Here is a 16,258-nt window from a genome sequence, read left to right as displayed (position 1 = left end):
AGGTTGTACAATAAGCCGATGATCAGTTGGAATTAAATCAATTCTTTTTAGTCCTTGTCTTTAGACCTACTGCCCTTAAGTGTATAGGGGCCTCTTTAGGCAGCGTTAAGGGTTCTGATACACTCGCCACTTGATTAGGCAGAGCTGAGAATGGATATTCTCTACATGAGCTCATAGGTCCTCATCTTGGTCTGTGGGGAGAATGGAAGATGAAATTTAAATGAAATAGATTATTTAACACTGGGGATCATTCTCCCTCCAGGGCCTTTTATATATGTGTTTCTAATAGAGTAAGTGACATCCCAAAGTGAAGGAAGGGAATAGGACCGAGAGTCAGCAGAGCCATTCAAGCTAATGGACCTTAACTCTCCCTGGGTCTAAACAGACCCTTTTAATTAAGAGTATTTTAAATCTTCTGGTGAGTTTCCTTTCTGGAGGTTGAGGCAGATGTTATGGACTAGCAGTCTTGGAAGAAGCTGTTTGGCTGTGTGCTGCGTTTCCTGGCACCTTCCTGGGACAAATTCTTACTTGTCCTGTGCCTCTGGGCCAGGGCTCTTCGTGCAGTTGAGTTGCTGAGAGCAGTGACCTAAATTTCTTGGCTCAAAAAAAGCAATTTTGGGGGCTTCCCTGGTGGCGCAGTGGTTAAGAATCCACCTGCCAATGCAGGGGACACAAGTTTCAGCCCTGGTCTGGAAAGTTCCCACATGCTGCAGAGCAACTAAGCCCGAGCGCCACAACCACTGAGCCTGCGCTCTAGAGCCTGTGCTCCGCAACAAGAGAAGCCACTGCACTGAGAGACCAGCACACCACAGCGAAGACCCAAGGCAGCCAGAAATAAATAAATAATAAAGTAAATCTTTAAAAAAAAAACGCATAAAAGTTATGAAACTCTAAAAAACAAAAGGCTATTTTGGCAAGAAATACATTATGTTAATATGGTTCATTGAACAAAGCCTTGGGCTGTGAACCAGGAAGCTGGTGTTCGGACACACTAATTAGGTATTGCCTAGTAATAACTTGATCAGTGGCTTCTCTGCTTATGCTGTTGTGTGTGTTGTGAAGTAGGCATGAAAACTATCTTTTATTCAGCTCAAAAACTTTTTTGAATGACTAGAAAGTCTGATATTGCAGAAGTGGCAGATAAGGTTAGTGGTATTTCTATTTGGGAAGATATTTCTGAGAGCTGGTAGGAGAGAAGACATTAACATTTATCAAATCCAGCCATGTGCCAGGCACTATTAAGTGATTTATATGTATTTTCTCATATTAAATGTGAATAGTCCTATGAGGTGGGTGTTATACCCCTTTCTTTTACAGGTGAGGAAAATGAGTCTCAGAGAAGCTAAGTTTTGTACCTAAGATCACACAGCTCGTAAGAAGCAGGGGTCTGAACGCTGGTCAGTCTGACTTCAAACCCAGTGTTCTTTTCACTGCATCCCCTTGCTGCAGAGAATTTGCCTTTTTTTTTTTTTTTTTTTTTTTTAAGAGCAAAGCGTCTTATAGAGGCTAAAATGTAAAGATGAGTAACAATGAAAACTTGATTGCGTGTTTTGGGAGGCAGGAGTAGAAAGGGTTATCAGGTTGACTCCTGAGTGAGGCAAGCAGGTGGCAAAGGCAGGGCTGCTGGAGTACACGTAGCTCACGCGGGTGCGCCTCGTCACGCGCGGCTTGGTTTCCTTCGCCCCTACACGTGGGCGCCTCGGGCAGCTGACCTCCTGCTGCTTCCCTCTAGGGCAAAACCCACAGCCTGAAGCCAAGCGTAAAGGACAAACCGGTGAGCAGCCCGGTGCGCTATCGTGAAGACGTAAGCCAGCGTGTCTATCTCTACGAGGGACTCTTAGGTGAGAACTAGTCTGGGAAGGCCCCTTGCGCTGAAAGGAAGCTGGACTCAGCCGGGGAGGAGGGTGGCACCAAACAAGTAGCTGCTTGGCTTTTTGCTGATCTCAGTGCGGATGTCGGAGGGCATTTTTATACCTGAAGCAGGTGACTTACTGGGTTTGGAAAAAGCAGTGGGTGAAAACTAGAAGAGACTGAAGTTTGGTATTCATCAACAGCCTCTGTCTTTCTGTCTTCTTTTGCTTTCTTGCTACCATGGTCCTTCCTGCTCACCAATTGGCAGGAAGGGACAAAGGATCGATGTGGGACCAGTTAGAGGATGCTGCTATGGAGACATTTTCTATAAGTAACCACCTTTCTTTGTGTGCTGTTCATCCTTCCTCCTCGGGAGGGATTGGGCCTCACTTGGAGGCAGCTGGGGCTGGTGGCAGGAATGTTAGATCTGGGATAGAGAGTCTCATGTTTCTTTTGCCCTGGAGTTTGTAATGACTCCCTTTTTTCTGGAATTTACTCTAGTTTGGCAGCCACATTCTTTATATGTTGTATAAGCCCCTAAAAAAACCTTTATTCCGTATAGGCAAAGAGCGTTCTACTTTGTGGGACCAAATGCAGTTCTGGGAAGATGCGTTCTTAGATGCTGTGATGTTGGAGAGAGAAGGGATGGGTATGGACCAGGGTCCCCAGGAAATGATAGACAGGTATGAGACTTAGAAACCCTTGGGAATATACAAACTCAGCCTCTTCGCAGTTCATTCTGTGTTCTCCCACCTGGGGGCTGACGTGTTCTGGTCTCCTGTTCAGGTACCTGTCCCTAGGAGAGCATGAGCGGAAGCGCCTAGAGGACGATGAAGACCGTCTGCTGGCCACGCTGTTGCACAACCTCATCTCCTACATGCTGCTGCTGAAGGTGATGTCGATTTTGCTTATGCCCAGCTACTGCTGATGCCGGAGCGCAAGGCTTGTTCCTGTTGCCTAGATCTTGGGGCAGATGGGAAGCAGTCAGAGCATCCTGCTAGGGCTCTCTTCCTTACTGAAAGTCCGCGGTCTGTCTGCAGCTCACATGAACCGTTTATCTGAAGCTGCCAGGCTGTTGTGCTAAGGCATGTTGTAAAGGTGATTGATGATTGCGTGCCACTTGCTTATTTTGAATTGTGAGTGGGCTTCCTTTGCCAAATAGTTTTAGGATGCCTGTAGAACTCCCCACAGAATACAGTGAAAAAAAATTTTTTTAAGTAGTAGGTTCTGAAACGTTAGAAAGGATGCTCAGAATTCACTGTGAAGCACTAGTCCTTTATCATATAGACTTTTCCATAGATGTAGAAAGAGCAACTCATTAAAAAAGCAGTGGTAGGTTCTAGTTTCACTTTGTTATACTTGGTTTTTATAGCTGTGGGAGAACTGTGTTACCAGATAGCAGAGTCCTCTTCTGAAAGGGACCTGGTGGGTAGAAAAGAGTTGTTTTGAGAATGAGTGCCTGGGCTTCTCCTCCTCCTGTTCTCCAGGTCTCTCTACATGTGCAGGGATTAGCTGATCAAATGCAGAGGATACCTTGCAGGCACTTTTGGTTTGTTTCCTTTTCTGTTTAAGGGTCTCTTGACCTCCAGGGGTACCAGTGACTCTGGTTGGAAAAGGGTAGTGATCTTTAACCCCAGGATTGTGTCTTGGCGACAGCTGAGTCAAGAACATTGCTACTCTAGGTCACCACTATCTAGGAATCACATTCGGAGGAGCCCAGGGGGTTTGGAGGTGAACGTTATGGTATTGGTTGGGGTAGGGAGGATGTGTCCCTGTTGAGTCCCCAGTCACTTAAACCAGAAGTGCTCTAAGAGCCACTTTTCTGTGGAAGCTACCTGGAGACAGAGCCAGGTCGTTTCTTCCCAGATTGTTGGCAGAACACACAGTTGTGGGTGTTCTGCTTTTACATCAAGTAGATGTAGAATTCTACTTTTCTCAGATGGGGGAAGGTTATTAAAATCCTGTTTGGCTTTCCAGGTAAATAAGAATGACATCCGGAAGAAGGTGAGGCGCCTGATGGGAAAGTCCCATATTGGGCTTGTGTACAGCCAGCAAATCAACGAAGTGCTTGACCAGCTGGCAAACCTGGTGAGCACACCTGGGCCACCATTTAGGCTCTCTTCCGTTGCGCTAGTTAGCCTCCCCGGCGTGAGGCTTCCCCGTAGGTCATTTCTTGGCTTGTATATTTTCAAAATCTCTAGTTCTGAAAATATGGCTTTGCCTCTGAATGAGGCTTTTGCCCTTCTGTTCTGTGATAGGATTCTCTGCACTAAAACCATCCTAGTGCAGCCATTTCGACATTTGTGTGGTCTGTGGGCCCCCCTGTAGATCCACAAGGTGAATACTGTTTTCATGATAATACAAAAATGTTATTTGCCTTTGTCACCGCGTTGACATTTGCACTAATGGTGCGAGAGCAGTGGTGGGTGAAAGTGCTGGTGCCTTAACGCAGTGAAGACAGAGGCACCAAGCCGTGCTAGTGTCCCCACCGCCACACGTTCTCAGTTAAAACAAGGCAAAAAGCCAGTTTCACTTGTGAATGTCCTTGATGAAGCAGTTAAAATCATCCGTTTTATTAAATCTGTTCATTGATTATACATCTTAATATTCTATGTGATAAAATGAGAAATATACATAAAGCATTTCTGCTGCAAACCAAAATGTGATGACTGTTTTGAGGAAAAGCAGTTTGTGACAATTTGAGTTGCAAGGTGAACTGGCAGCTTTGTTCATGGGACATCATTTTTACTTGAAAGAATAACTAACAAACTATCGTTTGGAGCTGGGTATTCGGCAGATTTTTGTGCTTGAAGCTTCCCAGTATTTAAAGACTCTTCTAATGATATTGCTGATATTAATGAATGTGGTTTTTTTATATTGTATAATGAAATGTGTCAGCATTTGGAAGCACTGCACAACTCAGTGAGCCAGTATTTCCCAGATGACTGGTGTGTAATGTTACAAATTCTTACAAATTCTGCTATGGGTGAAAGACCCACTCCCAGTGTAAAGCAGACAAGTGGATTTTAATGTAGTGAAGTACAGTGTTCACTGATGTGTTTTCAGATTCCACATTGCAACTAACGTTAAGAAACTTCTCGAGGTTCACTCAGCCATAAAAAGGAATGAAACTGAGTTATTTGTAGTGAGGTGGATGGACCTAGAGTCTGTCATACAGAGCGAAGTAAGCCAGAAGGAGAAAAACAGATACCGTATGTTAACTCCATATATGGAATCTAAAAAAACGGTACTGATGAACCCAGTGACAGAGCAGGAATAAAGACACAGATGTAGAGAACAAACCTGAAGACACAGAAGCGGCAGGGGAAGCTGGGATGTAGTGAGAGGGTAGCACTGACATGTATACACGACCAAATGTAAAATGGACGGCTCGTGGGAAGCTGCTGCAGAGCACGGGGAGATCAGCTCCCTGCTTTGTGATGCCCTAGAGGGGTGGGATAGGGAGGATGGGAGGGAGGCTCAAGCAGGAGGGGATCTGGGGATACATGTATAAATACAGCTGATTCACTTTGATGTACAGCAGAAACTAACACAACAGTGTAAAGCAATTATACTCCAGTGAAGATCTGAAAACATAAAAAATAAAAATCTTGAAAAAGAAACTTCTCGAGGTTCTGACATAGCATCAAAGAAGAATATACATATTTATCTGGAAAGCCTAGTAAAATACTCCTCCCTTTTCCAGATACATAGCTGTGAGGTCAGGTTTTCTTTGATATACTTCAAGCAAAGCAACATGTCACACAGATTGAATGTAGAATCAGATATGAGAATACGGCTATTTTTTATTAAGCCAAACATTAAAGAGATTTGCAACAATGTAAAATAGTGCCACCATTCACATTATTGTTCCGGGAGATATAGTTATGTAAAAAGTATATGTTATTTATGTCACCATGTAATGGATGTATTATTAATGGAGTAGTAATTCCTTTTAAACGAATTAGTAAAAATTAAAAATTTTTTCAGTTTTAATTTCTAGTATGGTAAATATCTATAAATATAAATCATAAAAACATAAGCTCTTGGGGGTCATCAGTAAAATTAAAAATGTATAGGAGTCCTGAGAGCAAGAAGTTTGAGAATGCATGCATGGTGGCCAGTGGCCAGCAGACAGCACTGCTCTAGGAAGCCAATATGAATTAAATGGCTAGATGGGGGGACTCTTGGCCCAGAGTACTCTGCGAGAGGGATGCGCGGATATCTCTAAAGGATGTCTCTTTCCTCAGAATGGACGAGATCTCTCTATCCGGTCCAGTGGCAGCCGGCACATGAAGAAGCAGACATTTGTGGTGCACGCGGGGACAGACACAAATGGAGATATCTTTTTCATGGAGGTAGGTGCTGGTTCACACTAGAGTCACAAGGAACTCCTAGCACTGACACCAGAATGTTTTTCGCCACTTACCTCCTTCATCTTCATGATCCATTTATCGTTAAATTGTCAGTCTCTTCAGCAATTAAATTAACATAATAGATGATTCCCTATCATTTCTTTTATGTATAGATTGAATAGATGATATGGTCACATTGTCCGTAAGTCAGAACAACATAAAACAGTATACACTGGCAAGTCTTCCTCTCATTCTCACCTCCCTCCACTCAGTTTTCCATCCACCTCACCCCTTCCTCTCGTAGGTAACCACTTTCATGTATAACCACTTGGTATCTTCCAGTGGTTTTCTATGCAAACACAATAACATACGAACATAAATTCTTGGTTTTCTACTCTTTTACATAAAGGTGGCACATCTTATCTGCTGATCTGCACCTGTTTTTTCTTTTTCATTCAACTTATCCTGGAGACCTTCTAGAAGTATCAGCACAAAAAGAGCTTTCTCATCCTTCTCACAGCCATGCAGGGCCCCACTGGTGGCCGCACCGCAGTTATATAGGTGGTCAGTGTGCATGTGCCCGGGCTCCTTTAGTTTCACTGGTGCTGCGCGTGCGCCTCTGGGTGACGCTGTCTCTGCAGCATCTCATATGTGCGCAGGCTTATCTAAGAATTTCCAGAAGTGGAATTGCTGGTTCACAGGGAAAATGTGTCTATGATTTTGGTTGCTATGACTCTACAGTATCGCTTAACATAACAGTTTCTCTCCCACGCTGCCGTTTATTTTGAAGAGATGTGCCTCATGGAGCATCTCACATTTTAGATTTTTTGCCAGTTGCGTCTTCTTAGTTTTGTTTAACACGTTTCTGTATCACTTGTATTTGTACAAGCTAGTAATTCAATCTAGAGGTTTGCTCAGTTTCGGATTCACTATTTTGGCAGGAATGGGTGCTGCGGTACACGTCCCGTCGTCTCATGTGGTCGGCTCCCCCTAGCGAGCAGTGGGTTCACATGTGGGCAGCCTGACCCACCCACAGAGTTCCTCGTTAGTTTTCTGATTTAGCGTATGATATACACGTGTGTGTGTGTGTGTATTTTTTAAATACATTAATTTATTGGCTGCACTGGGTCTTCGTTGCTGTGCATAGGCTTTCTCTAATTGCAGTGAGCGGGGGCTACTCTTCGTTGTGGTGTGCGGACTCCTCATTGCGGTGGCTTCTCTTGTTGTGGAGCACAGGCTCTAGGCGCACAGACTTCAGTAGTTGTGGCGCACGGGCTTAGTTGCTTTGTGGCACATACGATCTTTCCAGACCAGGGCTTGAACCCGTGTCCCCTGCATTGGCAGGTGGATTCTTAACCACTGCACCACCAGGGAAGCCCCTATGATATATTTTTGTAATATTTATTTATTTGGCTGTTCCTGATCTTAGTTGCAGCATGCAGGATCTTTAGTTGTGGCAACCTAGTTCCCTGACCAGGGAGTGCACCCAGGCCCCCTGCATTGGGAGTGCAGTCTTAACCACTGGACCACCAGGGAAGACTCTAGCTTATAGTATTTTTTGCCATGCAGAATTTTTTTACTTTTTTGTAGTTGAATTAATCAGTCATTTCTTTTGTGAATTCTGGATTTTGAGTCATAGTTAGAAAAACCCTTTCTTAATTCAGTATTGGAAAGGAAATCGGCCATGTTTTCTTCATTTCTGTGTTTTTAATTCTCAAATGGATCTGCTTCTAAGTAATTTTAGGGACCAAGTACTGCTTCTCTGTAAAGCAGTGAAATTAGCTAATATTCTGTTGCCTTTTGGCTGAGTTGAATTTGATTTTCACATTCACAGCTTTTTGAAGAGGTAGTTTACCAAATGTAGGGTGGGGTATCTGCTCTGAGGCAGAAACGTACATGATGTTAGAATTTGGCTAGGTACGTATCAGAGCTGAGGGCTGCGTAGGACATCTGCACCACAGTCAGTTTCTCCAGAGGATTCCTTGGAGTATAGGATTCCCTCTCACCACTGTACAGGGAGCCTCCTAAGAGGGCCCTGGTGTGTGAGACAGGCCCGTCACCTCATAGATGCTCCCCCTTGTACCACAAAGCGAGGGCACCTCACCCACTCCGTCAGCACCTGGCTGCTGCGATGCTGTCGGATTTAGCTGTTCTCAACACAGCTTACTGGCTGCATGATCAGCTGGACAGCAATTTGCAAACTTTAAAAAATAATCTTTATTGCCTTTCATTTTAATTACAAAAGTAAGAGTATATGCTGTGAAAGCTTTAAACCATATAGAAGTAAATAAAGTAAAAAGTAAAAATTTTCCTTCATTTCCTTCCAGTGCCATGTCTCAGAGGTAACCACTGTTAAAAGAATTTGGTGTGAATCCTTTCAGATTTAAAAAAATGCTTATTTGTATAAATACAGCTTACGTGGAATTTTGTTTCAGTGTTTATAAGTGATATCAAACTATAAATACTGTTATATAATTTGGCTTTTTTCACTTAATGTATCACAGACATATCTGTAATATGTCTACATATTATAGAAATCTGTTTTTTTATTTTATTTTTTTAAAGATTTGTTTTATTATTTATTTTATTTTTGGCTGCATTGGGTCTTCATTGCTGCGTGCGGGCTTTCTGTAGTTGCAGGGAGCAGGGGCTACTCTTCGTTGTGGTGCGCGGGCTCCTCATTGAGGTGGCTTCTCTTGTTGCGGAGCACAGGCTCTAGGTGTGTGGGCTTCAGTAGTTGTGGCACATGGGATCAATAGTTGTGGCTCATGGGCTCTAGAGCACAGGCTCAGTAGTTGTGGCGCACAGGCTTAGTTGGTTGCTCCGCGGCATGTGGGATCTTCCCAGACCAGGGCTTGAACCCATGTCCCCTGCATTGGCAGGTGGATTCTTAACCACTGCGCCACCAGGGATGCCTAGCCGTTAGGGGTTGCGTGGATGTGCCACACTTTCTCTAACTGGGCCCTCCCGCCTTTTTTTTTTTTTAACACTGCTTCATCTGTTATCCTTGAACATAAATCTTTGCACACTCACATGAGAATTTCTATAGGATAGATTCTTAGTGTGAAATTTCTGGCTCAAGCTTAGATATATATTTACAGTTTTGATAGATTTTGCCAGATTGCCATCCCAAAGACTCTACCAGTTTACAGCTGCAGCAGCAGGAGGCCAGGCACGACACATTGTTCCCATCGTCTCTCTAGTCTAGAAATCACATGTTCTTCTAAATACCTGTGCCTCTCCTTTACACGATGTTCCTGAAGCGTTATGGAAAGTGGAGTAGTATTCTCCACTTTCCACACGGAGAGAACCATAGAGCTCAGCTGGAGCTAGAGTCCAGGTTTCTAATTCCTACTCAGCTGCTTCGGCCCTTTTCTTCCTAAGGCTTTTGAAGCCCACTGCGGCCTCAGGTAGTAGATTAGAACTGGTAACCTGGAGTAGTCCTCATTCACTCACCTAACTTTTATGGGGTGTGCATCATAGCCAGGCAGTGCACTGGGTTTGCTGGGTTTGGGGTTACAGCAGTGACCCAGGGCGCACAGGGCTGACAAGCCGTCGGGGAGTTCAGGTGATTACACAGCGTGTCATGAAGTATGATGAGCGTTATGAGAGAAGATGTTCAGCGGGCGGGTACTATGGGAATACGTGGCAAAGGGTCTGGGAGTTGTAGGCCACCCTCAGAAGTGACCTTTGAACTTAGACCTGAAGAAGAGCAGGACCTGATGGCTGGAGTCGGGGAGGGGAAGGGTGTCCCAGGGCTATCTAGGGTGGAATGGTGGGACCCGGTGGTGCAGTTAGAGGGAGAGGAAGGAGTCCTGCATCGCCCCTTCCCTTCTGGCGTGGGCAGCTGGGGGGCTGCCGTTAACTCAAACAGGGAACTAGAGGGAGGGGCTGCCCAGGAGGAGGCGTGGAGTTCAGGTCTGGACAGGACGCGTTCGAGGGGCTGCCAGTGAGACATCCAGGTAGAGAGCGGTCAGGGCCCAGGAAGACAGGTCTCGTATATGGAGAAAGGTCTGAGGACCGTCAGCGTGGTCGCGAGCATTCTGTTTCTTATATCACATACCACAGCTGTGTGGTTATAGCAGCTAACTCCAGGCTGTGCTCTGTGTGCCTGGCTTTATCCTAAGAGTTGTCTGCACGTGAACTTGTGTGATGTTCACAGTAACTCCCTGAAGTCGTTACCGTCCCCGTTTTACACTTGAGGAAACACAGACACAGAGAAACAGAGCTGGGTCAGGGGGCAGCCGGAATCCGTAGCCAGGCCGTCGGATCCGAGGCCCGTGCCGTGATGTCTCCACCGGAACGGAAGGCACAGGAGCAGGTCCCCTTGCCTGCGGGAGCGTGTCGAGCCGTGCGAGGGTGTGAAGGAGGACTTCGCCCTCTCGGCGGCTGTCATCCGGGGTCCTGTGATTTTTTTTTGCAATAAGCAGTGTCCACGTGTCATTGGTGTAATTGATTTTTGAAAAGATGTATGCAGAGCTAGGGCCGAGCCAGGGTTAGAAGATGCCTGGGTTCCACTTCCCTCCTCGGTTGAGTCTGCCCTGATCCCGATGGTCCCTGACGTCAGGTTGGGGGCAGGAGGCGTCGTCCGAGTACTCAAAGTCCAGGGCACGTGAGAAGCAGTAAACACTGGGGCGTCCCTGGCGGCGCAGAGGTGGAGACTCCGCCTGCCAATGCAGGGGACACGGGTTCGAGCCCTGCTCCAGGAAGATCCCACATGCCACAGAGCAACGAAGCCCATGCACCACAGCTATTGAGCCTGTGCCCTGCAGCCATGAGCTACAACTATTGAGCCCATGTGCTGCAACTGTTGAAGCCCACGTGCCTAGAGCCCACGCTCTGCAACAAGAGAAGCCACTGCAATGAGGAAGCCCGTGCACTGTAACAAAGAGTAGCCCCCACTCACCGCAACCAGAGAAAGCCCGTGTGCAGCAACGAAGACCCCACACAGACAATAAACAAATAAATAAATGAATAGGGAAGTGATAAAGACTGACTGAGGTGAAGAGGGAGCCTCCTTCCTTGCCCACAAGCTCCTTCCATTGGCTCCCTCTGTCTGTGAGCCTCCTAGTGCGCCACGTGTCCAGCAGTTCAGTGTTTGTCTCCACCTAAGGAAGACTGAGCGTGAGGCAGAAGAGCTGACCTTGGGGTTGCTGCTGGGACCAGCTCCCATCCTTCACCGTGGGAGGCAGCATACAGTGTGGCCCGGGGCGGGGGGGCCTGACGAGACCAGGGCCACTGACGGCCCGCATGCCCCTGCAGGTGTGTGACGACTGCGTGGTGCTGCGTAGCAGCATGGGGACGGTGTACGAGCGCTGGTGGTACGAGAAGCTCATCAACATGACCTACTGCCCCAAGACCAAGGTGCTGTGCTTGTGGCGCAGGAACGGCTCTGAGACCCAGCTCAACAAATTCTACACCAAGAAGGTAGCCGTGAGCTCTGCGTGCGCGTGGGGGGCGGGTGTTGCAGGAACGTGCTGCGCTCCTACAGGGAGGTCAGCATTCCAGAAGCCACGCTGGGGCCCCGCTCCTGCCTCCGGCTGTGGCACGGGACGCATAGAGCTGTGTCCGAGGTCCTGGCATCAGCCGAGGCTTGCGGCAGCCGCGCGGGAGCAGAGGCTGGGGAGCCTGGAGGGCTGGTGTGCCAGGGCATCTCTCCTGTGCCGCAGTGCCGGGAGCTGTACTACTGCGTGAAGGACAGCATGGAGCGCGCCGCCGCCCGCCAGCACAGCATCAAGCCCGGTGAGGAGAGGACGGCTCCCCGAGCGCGTGCCTTCCGTTGCTTTTCATCCGTCCTGCGCGGCGGAGGCCTGACCAGGAGGGCAGGCCGCGGCACTCTCCACCTCCCAGTGAGCTGATCACCTCCTCCCTCGCCACAGGGCCAGAGCTGGGTGGCGAGTTCCCTGTGCAGGACATGAAGACGGGTGAGGGTGGCTTGCTGCAGGTCACCCTGGAAGGGATCAATCTCAAGTTCATGCACAACCAGGTAGGTGCCGGTGGCAGCACGAGGCTTCCCGGCCCCGGTTCCGTCTGCAGTGAGGATCGGTGTCCAGGTCCCTGTGCTTCCCCAGCGAGCGTGAGAGAGGCCTCCGGGGCTAGTGAGAGAATCGCAGCCGTGGGGCCGGAGAGAGCAGAGGGGAGGGCTCCGTGAGCTGGCAGCCGCTGGAAGGCGCCGCAGGGAGCCTGTGCTGGAGGAGGGGAGAGAGGGCGGCCCGGCGGCCCCGCGCATTAGACTCAGCGCAGTGTGAGTGGGAGCGTCTCACCCGGCCCTTCTTCGCACCGTGTCCGCCTTCCCTTATCCCAGGGCGTGCTTTCGCTTGGTGGTCTCGCTTTGAGAGTCTAGACCGGCCGATCCCCTCGCGTGTTTCTGGTGCGCGTGAAGCTGTGTGTGTGTGTAGCCTGTGTCTGTTGTACCTGGAGTGTGTGTTTATTTGCCTTTTTTTCCTGCTGATCCTTCTCCCTCTGTGCCCTGCCCTCCGTTGCCCGGGGAGCACTTCAGGACCGTGATTCGCCGTGGGAGCTGACTGTTCTTTCTAGCACAGCGGTGCTTTTCCTCTCAGTGGACATTCCTTAAGCTAATCCCTTTCTGAGGCCAGCGCGTCAGCCCAGTCCTGACTCTTCACACAAGTGCCTTCCCTCCCCGTCCCCTGATACGCTGCGTCCTCTCCTTGAGGCTCTGAGCCAGACGCGGACGTGCGAAGCACCACGGCCTCTGGCCAGGCCGCGGACACTCAGGGGCCGCGAGCATCTGGACTCCGGGGCCTCCTCCCCACTTGCTGTTTTAGTTCTCCTTCTTTCAGGAACGCAGCTGGGCCGCTTGGTGCGATGGGAAACAGCCGCCCAGGCCTCCTGGCAGTGCACTTGCAGTAGTGTATTGACAATCAGGCCCATTAATATATTAAATAGTATACTGACGACCTTCGGGTCTGCCCAAAGAGGGGTTTACTCAAGTACTTTGCTGGACCGTGAAGGTGCCAGCACTTCTTGGGGACCAGGCTTCTGACTGCACTTTACAGCCATGGCCTCCCCTGACTCCTCACCTTCTGAAGAAGAGATCTCGTTAAATGACGCCCAGATGTCCTCTTCCCCCTTGGTGTACCCCTTTTGGACGGACCTACCGTCTGACTGTTACAAAGTATGTACAGGCTGGTCTGTAGTGGAAGGCTTTGCCCCAGAAGAGAGGAGGTCAGACTCTGGCTGATGAGATGATGGCCTTGGGGCCCATCCTCTACCACCTGACAGTCAGCCGGAGCTGAGGAAGCTCTGGCCCCCGTGGGGTTCTGCGGTGGGGGGAGCAGATGGGAAAAGCGCAGTCTCTGGCGTCAGGACGCACTTGGGTTCGGAGCCCAGCTTCGTCATCCGTGGGCAGACACACGTGCTGACCCTCACTGTCCTCATCTGTAACCTGAGGGTGATACTGTATCCCGTGCCACCTAGATGTGAGGACAAACAGCAGTATCTGTAGAACTCCTAGTAGTGCTCACAGGTGGTAGCTGTCAGTGATGTCACCCCACACTCTTGGGAGAGCCTGGATCCTGTTTCAAGGAAAATGCCAACACCTCCCCCCAAGCACAGTCTGAGCGGAGCTTTGCGCCCGTGCCAGCCCTCTGCGCCGGAGGAGGACGCATGGAAGGGTGGACAGCTGCGGGGGGGCCCTGGGGCACAGCGTCCTGCAAGTGCTGCCCTGGGCAGAGGGTGTGGGCAGGCAGCCCAGGCCAGCAGAGGGGCCTTTGGGTTGGCTCTGATGGTTGAGACTAACACCTCCCTTTCTCTCCCATGCTTTCTCCTCCGGCCAGGAGCGGAAGGTACACGCCCTTTCTGCTGTCTTCGCTTCTTAGCGCTCTTGAGTTGTGTGTGTGTGGATTCTTCCATCCTCCCTTTGGGAAATAGGTTTTCTGTGTCGGGGTGGGGCTGTAGCTGGGAGAGTGGGCTTTGTGGGGCCGTGGGGGAGCCTCTGGGCCTTACCCCACCCTCCCTCCCTCTCTTGCAGGTTTTCATAGAGCTGAATCACATTAAAAAGTGCAATACAGTTCGAGGCGTCTTTGTCCTGGAGGAATTTGGTAATTACACTATTTTGCTCTTAGGTCTGGACTCACATGGCAGTCACTCAAACCTTGGAGCTCCAGAGGAGGGACTAGAGACAGAGAAGAAGAGCCTCTGCAGAGAGGTCAGGAGGAGCAGGAGTGATAGGGAGGAAGAGGGAGCCCTGAGATGAGAGAAGGGAGGAGGAAGGAAAGCTAGACGGTGGCTGCCAGGGCACAGGCCGAAGAGCACAGCCTAGACGCCGGGCTTAGAGCTTAGTGCTGGCAGTGAGGAGCTCTGCGGACCAGCCCCCCCTTCCCTTGCTTGGCCAGCTGGTGGTCAGAAAGTCCTGGGGCAGAGCAGACGAGCCACGCCCCAGCTCTGCTGCGTTCAGCCGCCCGCCTCGGTCCCTCTAGCAGCCCGGTGCTCCGTGCAGCCAGCCTGGGGCCAGGCCAGGGTCCGTCCGGCCTCTGTGCTGCGGGCGGGCGGGCGGCGGCGCAGGGAGCCTCACTGTGGGGGGCAGGCACGCCCAGCGGCCTCAGGGGCAGAGGGCCGTGGTCGCTGGAAGCCGGGAGCCGGGCTCCCCCCAGCTGAGCGCTGAGTGAGTGGTGTCTGGGGTCTCACCCTGGGGCTTTGAGTTCCTGCTGTGTTTGTGCTTCATTCTTTGGTGCCCCTCATCGCTGCTATGAAAACCTCCGTTCTCCAGCAGGTAACGTGACCTCGCCGTGCTGCCCTCCCCAGGCCCCTGCCTCGGGCCCTGCGGCGGGTGGGCAGGCTCCCTCTGCCCACGCAGCTGCTCACATCGCCAACTTGTCTCTTCCCTTCTGTCCCCACCCTCTTCCTTCCCGACCTCCTCCACCCTCGTGCTGGCTCACTGGTTCCAGGTTTTCTCCCATGTGCTCCTTTCTCTCTTCTGCCAGAGAGACGTTTGGGGGAGTCTTCCCGCTCAGGAGGAGGACCTGGGCCATTGCTCTGCCTTTGATGACTTTACTCCCTGTTAACCCTGGGCCCTGAGTTCTACCTCCCAGGGTCAGAAGAAGGTGTGGCCAACTCTCACGCTACCTTCTTTGGCCCCCGGGGGTGCCACAGCCCCCGCTCCCAGTCTCGGGGCCGTGATGGTGGCGTAGGCCCGGGGCCTGCCTCCTTCCTCCGGCCGAGCAGAACCCCTGCATGGCTGGGCCAGGGGGGACTCCTTCCGAGCTGTGGACGTGTGTATTCTGCCTGATGCTCCCTGTCACCACCCCCCCCCCCCCCCCCACCGCCGGGTGCTGTGCCCGCTGGTCTCCTCTGCTCGGTGTGTCTGCTCTAGAGCCCTCTGACGCTCTCCCTCACACGGGCAGGCCTGGGCCCCTCCCGCCATCAGGGAAGGGAACGTCCACGTCTGGGGTTTCGTGTCGTGCCCCTTCTTCATCCAGCCTCAGGACCCTCAGCGTAGGGGCCGGGAGTGCAGGGAGCGTGTTTAACTTGAGCAGAGCGTGGGGCTGGTGACGGGGGGAGTGCTCGGGCGTCTCAGCAAGGGGAGGCACAGGCTAGGGACCACGCTCTTCTCCGACCCAAAATCGGGGGCACCCGCTGCGGTCCTCGGGGCCCTGGGCAGAGCCGCGGCCAGGCTGGTGAGACGAGGCTGCCCCCCTGCTGAGGCTCTCAAAGTGGGCGGCGCCACGGCCGTGGAGCCAGGAGCCGCCGCAGGCCTCAGAGGTCGGGCTGAGGCGTCTGGGCCAGCGTCCTCGCGGCCGGCAGGGCTGCGGGGCCCCGAGGGGAAGGGGCCCCGTGCCGGGCGCTGCCGCCTGGGGGAGCGTGGCGCTGTTGCTCTTAGTTTTGAACTCTCTGTTTTGTCTCTTGCCCGTCCGGTTTTAGTTCCTGAAATTAAAGAAGTGGTGAGCCACAAGTACAAGACACCGATGGTGAGTGCGCCGCCCAGCCCCGGCGGGCCAGTCTGCGGAGGGCTCCCTGGGGGCATCCCGGCAGGAGCGGGGTGGGCCTCTGTGCGCACAGGGTGAGGGGCGATGTGAGAGTGGCCAAGAGGAGCA

General features: G+C 51.0%; 1 protein-coding gene across 50 annotated transcripts in view; it reads left to right on the top strand.

Annotated features, from left to right (window-relative positions):
* MADD (MAP kinase activating death domain) overlaps positions 1-16,258 on the top strand; it is a 37,886-nt gene that overhangs the window by 20,130 nt on the left and 1,498 nt on the right. For 22 of the 50 annotated variants that reach the window (XM_057695808.1, XM_057695801.1, XM_057695792.1 and 19 more), the window contains 11 exons: positions 1,733-1,841; positions 2,120-2,182; positions 2,414-2,534; positions 2,638-2,743; positions 3,829-3,939; positions 6,102-6,209; positions 11,469-11,633; positions 11,876-11,948; positions 12,086-12,192; positions 14,197-14,266; positions 16,086-16,132. In XM_057695808.1, coding sequence (XP_057551791.1) covers positions 1,733-1,841; positions 2,120-2,182; positions 2,414-2,534; positions 2,638-2,743; positions 3,829-3,939; positions 6,102-6,209; positions 11,469-11,633; positions 11,876-11,948; positions 12,086-12,192; positions 14,197-14,266; positions 16,086-16,132 — 1,080 coding nt within the window. The remainder of the gene's footprint in view (positions 1-1,732; positions 1,842-2,119; positions 2,183-2,413; positions 2,535-2,637; positions 2,744-3,828; positions 3,940-6,101; positions 6,210-11,468; positions 11,634-11,875; positions 11,949-12,085; positions 12,193-14,196; positions 14,267-16,085; positions 16,133-16,258) is intronic. The other 28 variants (XM_057695833.1, XM_057695819.1, XM_057695817.1 and 25 more) reach the window with 3 other exon arrangements.

This window comes from Hippopotamus amphibius, chromosome 9 (assembly GCF_030028045.1).
Source record: "Hippopotamus amphibius kiboko isolate mHipAmp2 chromosome 9, mHipAmp2.hap2, whole genome shotgun sequence".
In the NCBI taxonomy this organism is placed as follows: Eukaryota; Metazoa; Chordata; class Mammalia; order Artiodactyla; family Hippopotamidae; genus Hippopotamus; species Hippopotamus amphibius.
This window is presented reverse-complemented; position numbering and strand designations above follow the sequence as displayed.